The 12,500-nt window shown below is 38.9% G+C and overlaps 1 protein-coding gene across 4 annotated transcripts in view; it reads left to right on the top strand.

Annotated features, from left to right (window-relative positions):
- The first annotated feature begins 6,554 nt into the window (after window positions 1-6,554).
- Window positions 6,555-12,500, top strand: part of LOC119595034 — a 109,082-nt gene continuing 103,136 nt past the window's right edge. For 2 of the 4 annotated variants that reach the window (XM_037944163.1, XM_037944164.1), the window contains exon 1: window positions 6,760-7,970. In XM_037944163.1, coding sequence (XP_037800091.1) covers window positions 7,941-7,970 — 30 coding nt within the window. In that variant the 5' untranslated portion in view covers window positions 6,760-7,940. Of the gene's footprint in view, window positions 6,714-6,759; window positions 7,971-12,500 lie in introns of those variants that run through there. The other 2 variants (XM_037944162.1, XM_037944165.1) reach the window with 2 other exon arrangements.

The following is a 12,500-nucleotide window of genomic DNA, read 5'->3' as shown; positions in this document are numbered from 1 at the left end:
AGAGGGAGGGAAGGAGGGAGAGAGGAGAGGGAAGGAGGGAGAGAGGGAAGGAATGGAGGAGGGAGAGAGGGAAGGAAGTAGGGAGGGAGGGAGGGAGGAGAGAGGGGGAGGAGGGTGAGAGGGAGGGAAGGAAGAAGAGTGGGAGGGAAGGAGAGAGGGAAGAAGAGGGAGGGAGGGAGAGAAGGAGAGAAAGATAATATATATATATATATATATATATATATATATATATATATATAGAGAGAGAGAGAGAGAGAGAGAGAGAGAGAGAGAGACAGACAGAGAGAGACAGAGAGACAGAGACATAGACAGAGAAATAGTGAAAGAGAGAATCAGTAAAAAAAATATAACAATAAAAATACTAAATACAACATGGGGCCGTTTCGCTATCATTTCCCTCTCCCTCTCCCGTTTCTTATCATCCTTTCCAGCTTCCCTCGTCAGCCACAGGACCCGACGTGGGCGAGACTTCCTTCGTGGTCAGAATACCTATTCCTTGAGGGGGTTCTACGTGTATCCTGTGGCTCTTCCGCGGTCCTTTCCTCTCCCTTCTTCCACTTCCACTTCCACCTGTCAACACCACATAGACCTGTCTTTGCCCACTTTCCTCCACATAGGCCTATCTGTTCTGTTTTGTTTTGTTTCATTTTTTTTTTTTTTCTCTCTCTCTTCTTCTTCGTCTAAAAGCACTTCTCCAGGTGCTCCCTCGCTTCCACCTCCACCGAAACTCTTTCCTTCTGGTCTTCCGCTTCCACGTGGGCTTGTCTGTGGTTCCCTAATTCTTTCCGCCTCCACCTATGCTCGTTTCCCTCCGCCTCCACCTGAGCCCATCCCTTCCACCTCCTTTTCATTCCTTCCACTTCTTTTTTGGATACATTTCCACCTCCACCTGAGCTCATTCCACCCATCTCTTGCTTCTTTTATTACATTTTCATCTCCATCTCATCATGCCTTCCACCTCCTCCTTTTTTACTACATTTTCGCCTCCACTTCGTCATTCCTTCCACTTCCCTTTTATTACATTTTCACCTCTACTTCGTTATTCCTTCCACTTCCTTTTTTATTACATTTTCACCTCCACCTCATCATTCCTTCCACCTCCACTTCCTCTTTACTAATACACCCCCCCCCCACCTCCTTCTGACACTTCCTGTATATTATCCCTTTCAGACATTTACATGCACTTGTCGCGACCAGAATCTCAGCAACCAACCTTATTGTTACCTGTTTATGCTGATGTTATGGATGTTATTCCATCTGTATCCTTTTATTTCTCTCTCTCTCTCTCTCTTTTGGGGGATGGGGAGGGTAGAGCTATGTTGATGGATGAACGCAAATAACAGACTTGCTGAATAACTATGATGTAGCACCCTCCTCCCCCCAAAGAAAAAAATAAGAAAAAAAAGAAAAACTGTGTGATGAAAATATCTAAGCTACTGTGGATGTTATGGAGGATTGGGTTACTTGAGTCAGTTATAAGTGGAGGTCTTTATTTTCTTTCTTTTTCTTCTTATGTTGTTATTATTTTATTTTTATTATTATTATTATGTCGTTGCTTATTTGTCTTCTTTTTCTTTTTCTTCTTGGTTCTTTCGCTTCCTCTTCCTCCTGTGCATGCTCCTCCTTCTCTTCTTTCCTTCCTTCTTTCTTTCCTTCCTTCCTTCCTTCCTTCCTCCCTCCTTTCCTTCCTTCCTTCCTTCCTTCCCTCCCTCCCTCCTCTTCATCTTCCTCTTCTCCTTCCCCCCTCCTTTTTCCTCCTCCTCCTTTTCTACTTTATCATCTCCTTCTTCTTCCATACCACTAAATGCTGAAATATAACTAAGGTCAAATTTCTAAACTGACCTTGTTCGTGGTGTTGCCAGAAGGTGGGCGTTTTGCTGTAAGGTCACGGGGAATATTCCAGAACCCAAGGTCAAGATTACACTGGCGCTTCTGTCATTAATAGACCAATAGTATTATATAAGTTACCGATAGTACTGTACAGATTAGTAAGTGTTATGTAAATTACTGTCAGTATTATGATATATATATATATATATATATATATATATATATATGTATATATATATATTATATATATTATATATGATAATTATATTACTGAAATATACATATTATAATAGATATAGTTGTATCATATGGATTACCAATTGTATTTTATGTGAGTAAAAATACAGTATGTAAATTAACAATAGGATACGAGTATAAATCAATTATGAGGTTATGAGTGATAGAAATAGTAAAAATTAGAAAAAAGTGGATGCTCAAATACAAAACCAAAAGAGTAATATAAGTAATAGTAAATATGTTAAATATATATGATTCGCCTATGATCTTACATAACTTAATATGACCTCACCTATTTAGAAAACTTCATGGCAGGCCTATAAACTATGAACATTATGAACATTATAAATTTTCGTTTCCTTTCTCTCTTCTGAATTTCTTTTTCTTTCTGAAACAAGAGATAAAAACGGAGAAACACATTTATTCCTTTTGAATCGATGGATAAAGGCGATCTAGTTTGATGCAGAAACCAGACGACAATTTTTAAAAACAACCGATTTTTCTGTACGAGCATTTTGATATCGATAATGTTTGTATAGTGTTTTATTGTTGAGGTTGTTGGTGATGATGATTAACTGATAAATAATTGTTTAGTGATGAATGGTTAACTGATAACTGACAAGTTTGTGATGATAATTAGCTGATAACTGATAGGATGGGGATAATGATTAACTGATAAATAACAGGTCTGTGGTGATTACTAACCGATAACTGATAGGTTTTGTGATGATAATTAATTGATAATTGATAGATTTGTGATGATGAATTACTGATAACTAATAGATTGGTGATAATAATAAATTGATAATGAACACTTGACAAATATTGGATGAAATAAATTTCGGTCGATATTTCCTTGATAATCAAGAATTTGGGGATGAATAATTATTTGAAATATAACGGTGGAATTCGAAAATACTGGATTCACTCGACCATTTCCAACATCTCAAGTGTATCTTCACTTCAATAGAAAAATAAATCTATGAATAAAAATAAAAATGTAAAAAAGAAAAATGATAATGCGTATAATTGCAAGGAGGCCAATCAGATTGCTCGAGCAAAAACAAGGACTGTTTTTGTTTTGTTTCTTGTCGAAATAACTTCCTCTTCTCCTCTCCATCTCGTTTCATTCGCCTGTGCCATTCCTTTGTTCACACTTTTCTCTTTCTTTCTTATATTCTCTGTTTTTTCGCCTGTCTCTCTCTTTTTTTTCTCTTTCGCTTGTTCTACAACTTCCTCTCCTTTTCCCTCTCTCCTTCCTCCCTTTCTTCCTGCTCCTCCTTCTCCCTTCCTTTCTTCCTGTTTCTTCTCCCTCCCTTTCTTCCTGCTCCTCCTTCTCCCTTCCTTTCTTCCTGTTTCTTCTCCCTCCCTTTCTTCCTGCTTCTTTCTCCTTCCCTTTCTTCTTGCTTCTTCTGCTTTCCTCCCTTTCCTACTTCATTATCTTACCTATCATTCATCTCTAACTTCTTTTTACTTTTCCCTCCCCCATTTCTCTCCGTCTCCTCCTTCTCCACCTGTCCTCTCCCTCTCCTCCTCTTTCTCCATCCCTTTCTTCATACCCTCATTTTTTCCTCTCTTTCTCCATTTCCTTTTTCCTTCCTCTCCACTCTCTTCTTCACCCTATCTCTCCTTTCCCCCCCTTCTCCACCCTCACCCCTTCCTCCCCCATAACCATCCCAAACTCCCCACACCTTTCTCCACCTCTCGTTCCCTTCTCCCCCACTTCATGCCCTTCTCCCTCCCCTTACCCCCTCACCCCTTCCTCCTCCACCTACCTCTCATTACTCTCCCTCCCTTCTCTCCCATCTCTCCCTCACTCTTACCCCCCATCCCCCCCCACCCCATGCCCACACCGGACTCCCCAATCCCAGAAACAGACCCGAAACCCAGACCCGAAGTGGACCCGCAGGTGACCAGGAAGCAGCGGCGGGCGACCGTGTTTGGTGATGTAAGCGATGTAAACACAGGTAAAGGACACACGAGCACACTTGCCGAGTTTTCACACGTCCTTTCTGCAACCTTGCATCCCAGAGACGTTGCAATGCACGATGTCTCTCCGCATTTTGTGACTTGTTGAGATTGCCAGCGCGAGTTGTTATTAAAAGTGTGTGGAAAAAGTTTTTATTTTTTTCTTCTTCTTTTTTATTATATATATTTATGCATTGTTTATTTATTTCGTAGTTTTTATTTTATTTTATTATTCTTTGCGAAGGATTTGGGTTTGGGTTCGTGATTACGTGTGGTTTAGAAGCTGCAAAATATTGATATAAAGAACGAGATACATTGGGATGCTATATGTATGCATACATACACACACACATATTGCACACACGCACGACACGCCTCCACCCCCCCCCCCCCCACCCACCCACACCCGTCACACACACACACACACAAATATAAATATATATATATATATATATATATATATATATATATATATATATATATATATATACTTATTATGTATTATTATGTATATATATATATATATATTATATATATTATATATATATATAATATATTATATATATATATGTTTTTATTATGTATGTATATATTATATTATATATATATATATATATATTCATATAGCTATATCTATCCATCTATCTATATTGTGTGTAAGTATGCATGTACGTATGCAGGTAAGTGTATGTATGTGTGTGTATTTATGGATGTATGTATGCATGCATGCATGTGTAAATTATCCAAACCGGAAGTGCGTATAAACGAGGCGGAAATAGGATAAGGGAAAAAACAAACAAATAAAAAGAGAGACAAGATCCTTATCTCCCTCTCTTATCAGCATCGTTGCACCATCCTCATCATCAGCATTATCATGATACGTGTCGCTATCATTACCATTACCCCGGCCATCGTTATTACTAATAACTAACTTCATTACAATCTTCAGAAGAATGATAGAAATAACAAAAATGATGATAATGATGGTGATGATGGTATATGGTGATGATATGATGGTGGTGATTGATGATCATGATGGGGAGGGGGGGAGAGAACGATGATGATGAGGATGGTGATGATGGTTACGGTGATGATGATAATGATGATGGTTATGGTAATGATGGTGATGATGGTTATGGTGGTGGTGATGATGATGGTTATGGTGATGAGATGATGATGATGGTGATTATAATAATGATAATAATTATGATTATAATGATAATGATAAAAATTATAATAACAACAACAATAATAATACGGATAATCATAATAATCTGATAACGATTATAATAGTAGCACCTAGAAACGATGATAATGATACAAATAGCAGTAATTCGAAAGCCAATATTTACAATAATAAGTGGTTATAATAAATTTGTTACTAACAACAATAATCTTAACTATAACGATGATGATGATCATGATACCGGTGATAGTCGTGATAAAGGCGTTAATATTGATGATTATAATGAGAATGATAATAATAATATACCGTTATTTTTTTTACTATGTTGAAAACGCTCATGATCATTAATATTATCGTCGTTATCATTACAATATAATCATTAATCGTTATCATTATTATATATGTTAAAATATATTTACTATTACTAAAACTCTAATGATCTTCAGCTTCATCATTTTACATAAACCGTTTAAAAATATACACTATTTGAAATTTATGAGTTATAATCAGTATTCTTATTATTGTAAACACCAGCTATACATCACTGTAAGAAGTATCATGGACTATTGCCTATGACGATAAAATTCGCAACACCGATAACAATAATAGTGGTATATTCTGTTATAAAATAAGCCAGCATCGAGGTAGGAAATGGTGCGCTGAATATTAAATAGCAAACTTATTCAAGCAGTCATTTCCCTAAGCATATATATACTCCTTATGGACACCAATCAGGATGCATGAATGAATATAAGAACGGTGAATAAACACAAACGGCGATGAATCTAGGGATAGCAAGACACCCAAGATAAGAAAAATAAAGATAAGGGGGGGAAAATTGAGACGAGGATGATGCGAGATATGAGAGTAAGCAAATGCGCGCTCACGGGCAAGCAGGCAAGCACGCTCTCTGACTATGATTAATTGTAAACAGAATGCAGTTCGCTCTATGATATTTGTATATTTCATTACAAAGTTCCTGGCCCCGAGGTCGCTGATGGTGGTGGAGCGTATACAAGGAAACTAGAGACCGGATTAATGTACGATAACCTACGTTTAAAACGCGCGTGGCTTTTCCTTCCTCCGTACCTTTAAACATGGCGGAAATTCTTATCTTCACGGGAAACAACAGGAGGCGGGGAATTCTGGATAAGCACATCCCTTATCTACCTCACTTCCTAACGAACGTAAGATATGAAGGTTGGGAGTCCGGAGGGAGGAGGGGAGGGGATGGGAGGAGGGAGGGCCTTTCACTAACGTTGCCGATTAGCGCTTATTAATCTCATTGCGATAGCGAGGCAAAGCCACCGCGAGTGTGTTATGTGAGAGAGAAGGACGAACACGCTATCACCCCACTCTGCTGCGTGTCACGCGTTGGCCCGTACGGACGCTCGAGTTGAACAGAAAGTGAACAAACGCGAGGGGGTTGAGTCGTACGTCTGGCTGCTCCACCGTGAACAGCAGGCCACCACATCCTCTTACCCAATCACAAGTCAGTACACTTTGAGACAGCGTGGAGAGAGAGCACACTCTTGTTGGCGCTCAGTGACCGATTTTTTTTTCTCACACTCTTCTCTTCTCTCCACTCCCCCCCCCCCGTCTTTCCCATTACACCCTTTCGTTATATCGTGCAGTTGTTGCGGTAGGGTTCGACGTGCCCGCCCCACCTCCGTGCCCGCAGCCTCCTCCGTGTCCCCCGCGGCGGGTCCATGGCACATCCACGGGGCCATCTATAACACGTCCACTAGGAATCGGGTGTTTAAAGTGGCCAGGCGCTGGAGTGGCTGTGGTCGCTGAAGTTACCTACCCACGGAGGAAGGTCATTCGTACTTTTTTTTTTGTTTTTTCTGTTTTGGTTCTTCGCGGCCTCTTGGAAGTTCGCTGGAGTTTACCCACCCACGGAGGGAGGTCGTTTCGTGTGTGCGAGTTTTCTGCTCGGTCTCTTTAGAAGTTCGTGAAGTTACAACACAACCACGCACGTAAGGTATTCGTGTCCCTTTTTTCCCTCTCCCCCCTGGAAGTTCGTGAAGTTAACCCCCGTGTGGAGGTCATTCCTTTCATTATATATTTTTTGGGGGTGTGTTCGTGTGGCCTCCGACGTGTGTACAGAGAGAGGTTAACGAAAGCACAGTAGCGTGCTCCTTTGGAGTGCACTTGTACAGTGTATGGTAAAAGGAACAGAGGAAAACAAGAAAAAAACAACATTGTTTATATGTGATCACGTGGATGTGGTAATTCGATCATTGTAAACATAGCAAAATTAAGGAAGAGGAAGGGATGAGTACACGAAACTAGCGATACGTATATAGCCAACATTATCTCGACCAATCCAGAATCAAAATCAAAAGTGAACCAAACCCCCATACATAATAAAAAAAGATAAATAAATAAAAATCTACCCATATTTCCGCACTCATCAGAATACATGGGGCAGAGACACCCACTACCCACGCATCGCAAAAACGTAAACAAAGCAAGTAAACAAAAGCATCTGTTCCCCGGTGATGAAAAACTCGCAAGAACACCTCGATTTGTAAATGAAACTCGTAAGAACACCTCGATTTGTGAATGGTTGTAGGTGAAGGCGTTTGTTTGTGTGCATGGTTGCCTTCGCTGCTTGCACCTTCCCTTCCCACAATAAAGAAAAAACGAATGAGTGAGATTGTACACTCACAATTCGTACGATAAAACAGAGAAAAGAGAACGTCAGATCTGCCAGATGATTGTCAATTCAGACAGCAATGAGCAGGTAAGAAACGTTTTTTTTTATTTCTTTATTTATTTGTTAATTATTATCATCGTTATTACAAATGTCGTTTGTGGAATACCTGTGGTGATTTATAGGGAAATGCTTGTCCAAGGTCATAGGCGATAGGCCTATATTGCCAAAATAGCAAAGTAATAAATGGTAGAAGTATTCAGTCTAGGCCTATATGTGTGTTTCGAGAGCCATTGTTGTGATCATTCTATTTTTTCTTTCGTTCTCTCTCTCTCTCTGTCTGTCTCTCTCCTCTCTCTCTCTCTCTCTCTCTCTCTCTCTCTCTCTCTCTCTGTCGGTCTCTCTTTCTCTCTCTCTCTCTCTCTCTCTCTCTCCCTCTCCTCTCTCTCCTCTCTCTCTCTCTCTCTCCCTCTCTCTCCCTCCTCTCCTCTCTCCTCTTCCTCTCTCTCCTCTCCTTCCCCTTCCTCCCCCTCCTCTCTTCCCTTCTCCTCCCTCCCTTTCCTCCCCCCCTTTCCCCTTCTTCCTCCCCTTTCCTCTCTCTTCTCCTCCTCCTCCTCCTCCTCCTCCTTCCTCTTCCTCTCCCCCATCCTCCTCCTTCTCCCTCCTCCTCCTAAATTCACCTTCCTTCTGTTGGTTCATACCTGGAGTGGCTGAATTCCTAGTCCTAGTCAGGTACATGTATGTGTATGTGTATTTTGTCTATATGTATATGATTATGTACATGTACATGTAGACTACATTGCAGGCATATACATATACATATGTCTGTGTATATTGTATATCTGTATTATAAATGTATATTGTATATGTACATATATATAATAAAAAAATATATATATATATGTATGTATGGATATGTATATAATATATATATAATATATAATATATATATAATATACAATATACTAATATATATAACTATCCTATACATTTTCATATGGTGAATTATATACATACATGTATGTATGTATTTTTCTATATGTATATATTATATACATTACATGTAGATATATCAGGCATATATATATATATATTTATGTATATTGTATATCTGATTATAATTTATATTGTATATGTACATATTATATATATAAAAAAAAAAAAAAAAAAAATAAAAAAAAAATATATAATATATATATATATATATATATATATATATATATGTATGTATGGATATGTATATAATATATATATAATATATAATATATATATTATATATACAATATACATAATATATATAAACATATCATATACAAACATATACAACCAACCATAAACATCACATATACAATACATATTATATAAACATATATAATTTATAATACATATATATAATAATATATAAGTATAAAACATAACAACATAATATATATAATATATACTATATATATATATATATATAATATAATACACATATATATATATAATAGATATATTATATATATTATGTATGTATTATATGATTTTATACTTATTTATGTATGTGTATAGTGTATATCTGTATTATAAAAGTGTATTGTATATGTGTCTTGTATATATATATGTGTGTGTGTGTGTTGTATGTGTATGTGTATGTGTATGTGTGTGTGTGTGTGTTGTGTGTGTGTGTGTGTGTGTGTGGTGTGGTGTGTGTGTGTGTGGTGTGTTGTGTGTGTGTGTGTATACATAATATTATATATAATATAATATATATATATATATATTATATATATATATATTAATATAATATTATATATATATATATATATACTACATATACATATACATAACATAACACATATTATATGTGTATATATATATATATATATATATATATATATATATATATATATATATATATATATATATTATATGTTATGTATATATTATTTACATATGTTTGTATATGATATGTTTATATATATTATGTATATTGTATATATAATATATATATTATATATTACATATATATTATATACATATCCATACATACATAGGCTTACACACAAATATATACGTGTGTGTGAGTGTGTGTGTGTGTGTTTGTGTATCTGTGCATATATGTATTTATACCCAACTTAACAACACACATACCCACTGGTGCGCCTTCGCCCAAGCCTGTGCGCCCGTCTAAAAGTGCACAGGGCAGCACAGAAGGATCCGTGTGAGGTTTACGCACCTTTTTGTGCCCAGGAAACATGTTGGGGTAGGTCAGGGCATGGACTTGGCCTGCGCGACTGGCCAGAGCTCAAAAATGAACCATGCTTAGGGTTTATGTGCTGTTTTTTCGGTTGGTCGGCGCGGGGTTGTGAGGGATAAAAAAGATGGAGGAGAGGAGGAGGGAGATAGGGTTAGGAGGTTCGAGAGGGAGGGAGAGATAGGGAGAGGGAAAGGAGGAGGGATAGGAAGAGGGAAAGGGAAAGGGAAAGGGAGAGAGAGAGAAATGGGGAGGGGAGAGGGAGAGGGAAAGGGGGAGAGAGAGAAATGGGAAGGGAGAGGGAAAGGGAATAGGAGAGGTAGAAGGAGACGTGGAAGGGAGAGAGATAAGAGGAAAGAAAAGGGAATGGGGGAGGGAGAAGAAGGGAAAGAGAGAGGGGGGGGAAGGGAAGTGGAAGACGAGATAGAGAAAAAAGGTAGAGAGAGAAAAAAAATGAGAGAAACAACTGTAGATTGGAAAGAAAATGTACCCACCCACCCATCAAAAGAAAAATACGAGAGAGAAAAAAAAGGAAGGAAGAGAGGAAGCGAAAGAAAAGAGAACTTGTCCAAAGTATAAACAAACACGCCTCCTTTAGCAGGCTAACCCCACACCCCTAACACTCAACCCCCCTCTCCCCTCACCCCCAACCCCCTCTCCCCTCATCCCCAACCCCCTCTCCCCTCACCCCCAACCCCCCTCCTCTCACCCCCAACCCCCACTCTCCCCAAACCCCCACCCCACTCCCCTCAGCTCCACCCCAAAGCAGGCCAACCCCACCCCACCCCTCTCCCCTCTCCCCAGCTCCCACCCCTCTCCCCAACCCCCACCGCTCTCCCCTTCCCCCACCGCTCTCCTCTCCCTTCCCCCAACCCCCCCCCTCCCCCACCCCAACCACGGACGTGAGGAAGAGCACAGAGAGCCTACGTAGCAGTCATTACGTAGCAAGCGACCCCAATCAGTTACCTTCGTCTGATCTTATCGAGATTGGATGCGTAGACCTAATCTGTCTGGTGCCAGATGTCCCTAATTTATCTAGTGCCAGATCTTATTCTATGTAGTGTCAGATCTCCCTATTCTAAGTACTGCCATATCTCCCTAATCTATCTAGTGCCAGATCTTTGTAGTCTATCCAAGTGCCATATCTCCCAATTCTGTGTAGTGCCACATCTCCCTATTCTATGTAGGCCATATCTCCCTTATTTATGTAATGCCAGACCTCCCTGTCTATCAAGTACCATATCTCCCTATTCAGTGTAGCGCCAGAGCCCTTTTTAATGAGGATGGATATTTGTACAGCGGGTCTTCGTTTTCATCATTCTTGTAGGATTTTCGATATCGCTTTTATATCTTTTTTATGGATAAGCAGAGTAGAATGAAATAGGGTGAAATACGGGCATCGGTTTCATATTTTGTGATGAAATGTGGTCGGTCGGTTCTCGAATTATGATGGAACACGGTCCGTTCTCGAATTATTAATGGCGGGGTCTGTTTTCGAATTAGTAATGGCAGAATCTGTTCTCGAATTATGATTTATATGGTCCGTTTTCGAATTGGTGATGACAGGACTGTTCTCGAATGTTCAAAAGCTATTGCTTCGTCATTTTTTCCTTTCTATGGATCTATTGGTTCGAATTTTTAAACCGTTTGGTGCGTAAGGTGGCAAATGTTTTTAAAGGAATGCGAGTGGGTCGTGAATTTAATTATTATTATTATTATTATTATTATTATTATTATTAGTAGTAGTAGTAGTAGTAGTAGTAGTAGTATAATTATTATTAAACTTTTTGAAGTGGGGTGTCGGTAGTAGTAGTTGCTTTAAAAGAGTAGAGATATATATATATATATATATATATATATATATATATATATATATATATATATATATATATATATATACCTTGAGAAAATCAAACGTAGGTGGCATATGGGAAGTCGCCGCCGTGGCATAAGTGGTAGCGCGCTGAACCGTGGTTGATTAGGAAGGGCATCCAATCAGGCAAGGGTGGTACTGCCAAATGACCTCTCAATAATAAATTGGATGAGGCCTAGATCCTGCAGTGGAATGAATGTCTGTTGAACAAACACACACACACACACACACACACACACACACACACACACACACACACACACACACACACACACACACACACACACACACACACACACACACACACACGCGCATTATATATTCATCTATTATGGAATCATTTGGTTTCATTAACAATGTTAGCTGGGTCTGTTCCTACGCCGTTTGCGTCACTGGTAGAGAGAGAGGCTTTGCTAATGGACCCAATTGTAGCTTTGATTACTGGGGGTTGGAGGGGGTGGGGCTTGGTTTTGCGTTGCGTTTTGGTGATGCTTTGCTTGGACCAAATTTT

This window comes from Penaeus monodon, chromosome 35, assembly GCF_015228065.2.
Source record: "Penaeus monodon isolate SGIC_2016 chromosome 35, NSTDA_Pmon_1, whole genome shotgun sequence".
Classification (NCBI taxonomy): Eukaryota; Metazoa; Arthropoda; class Malacostraca; order Decapoda; family Penaeidae; genus Penaeus; species Penaeus monodon.
The sequence above is the reverse complement of the archived record's forward strand: the minus strand, read 5'-3'. Positions and strand labels throughout refer to the sequence as shown.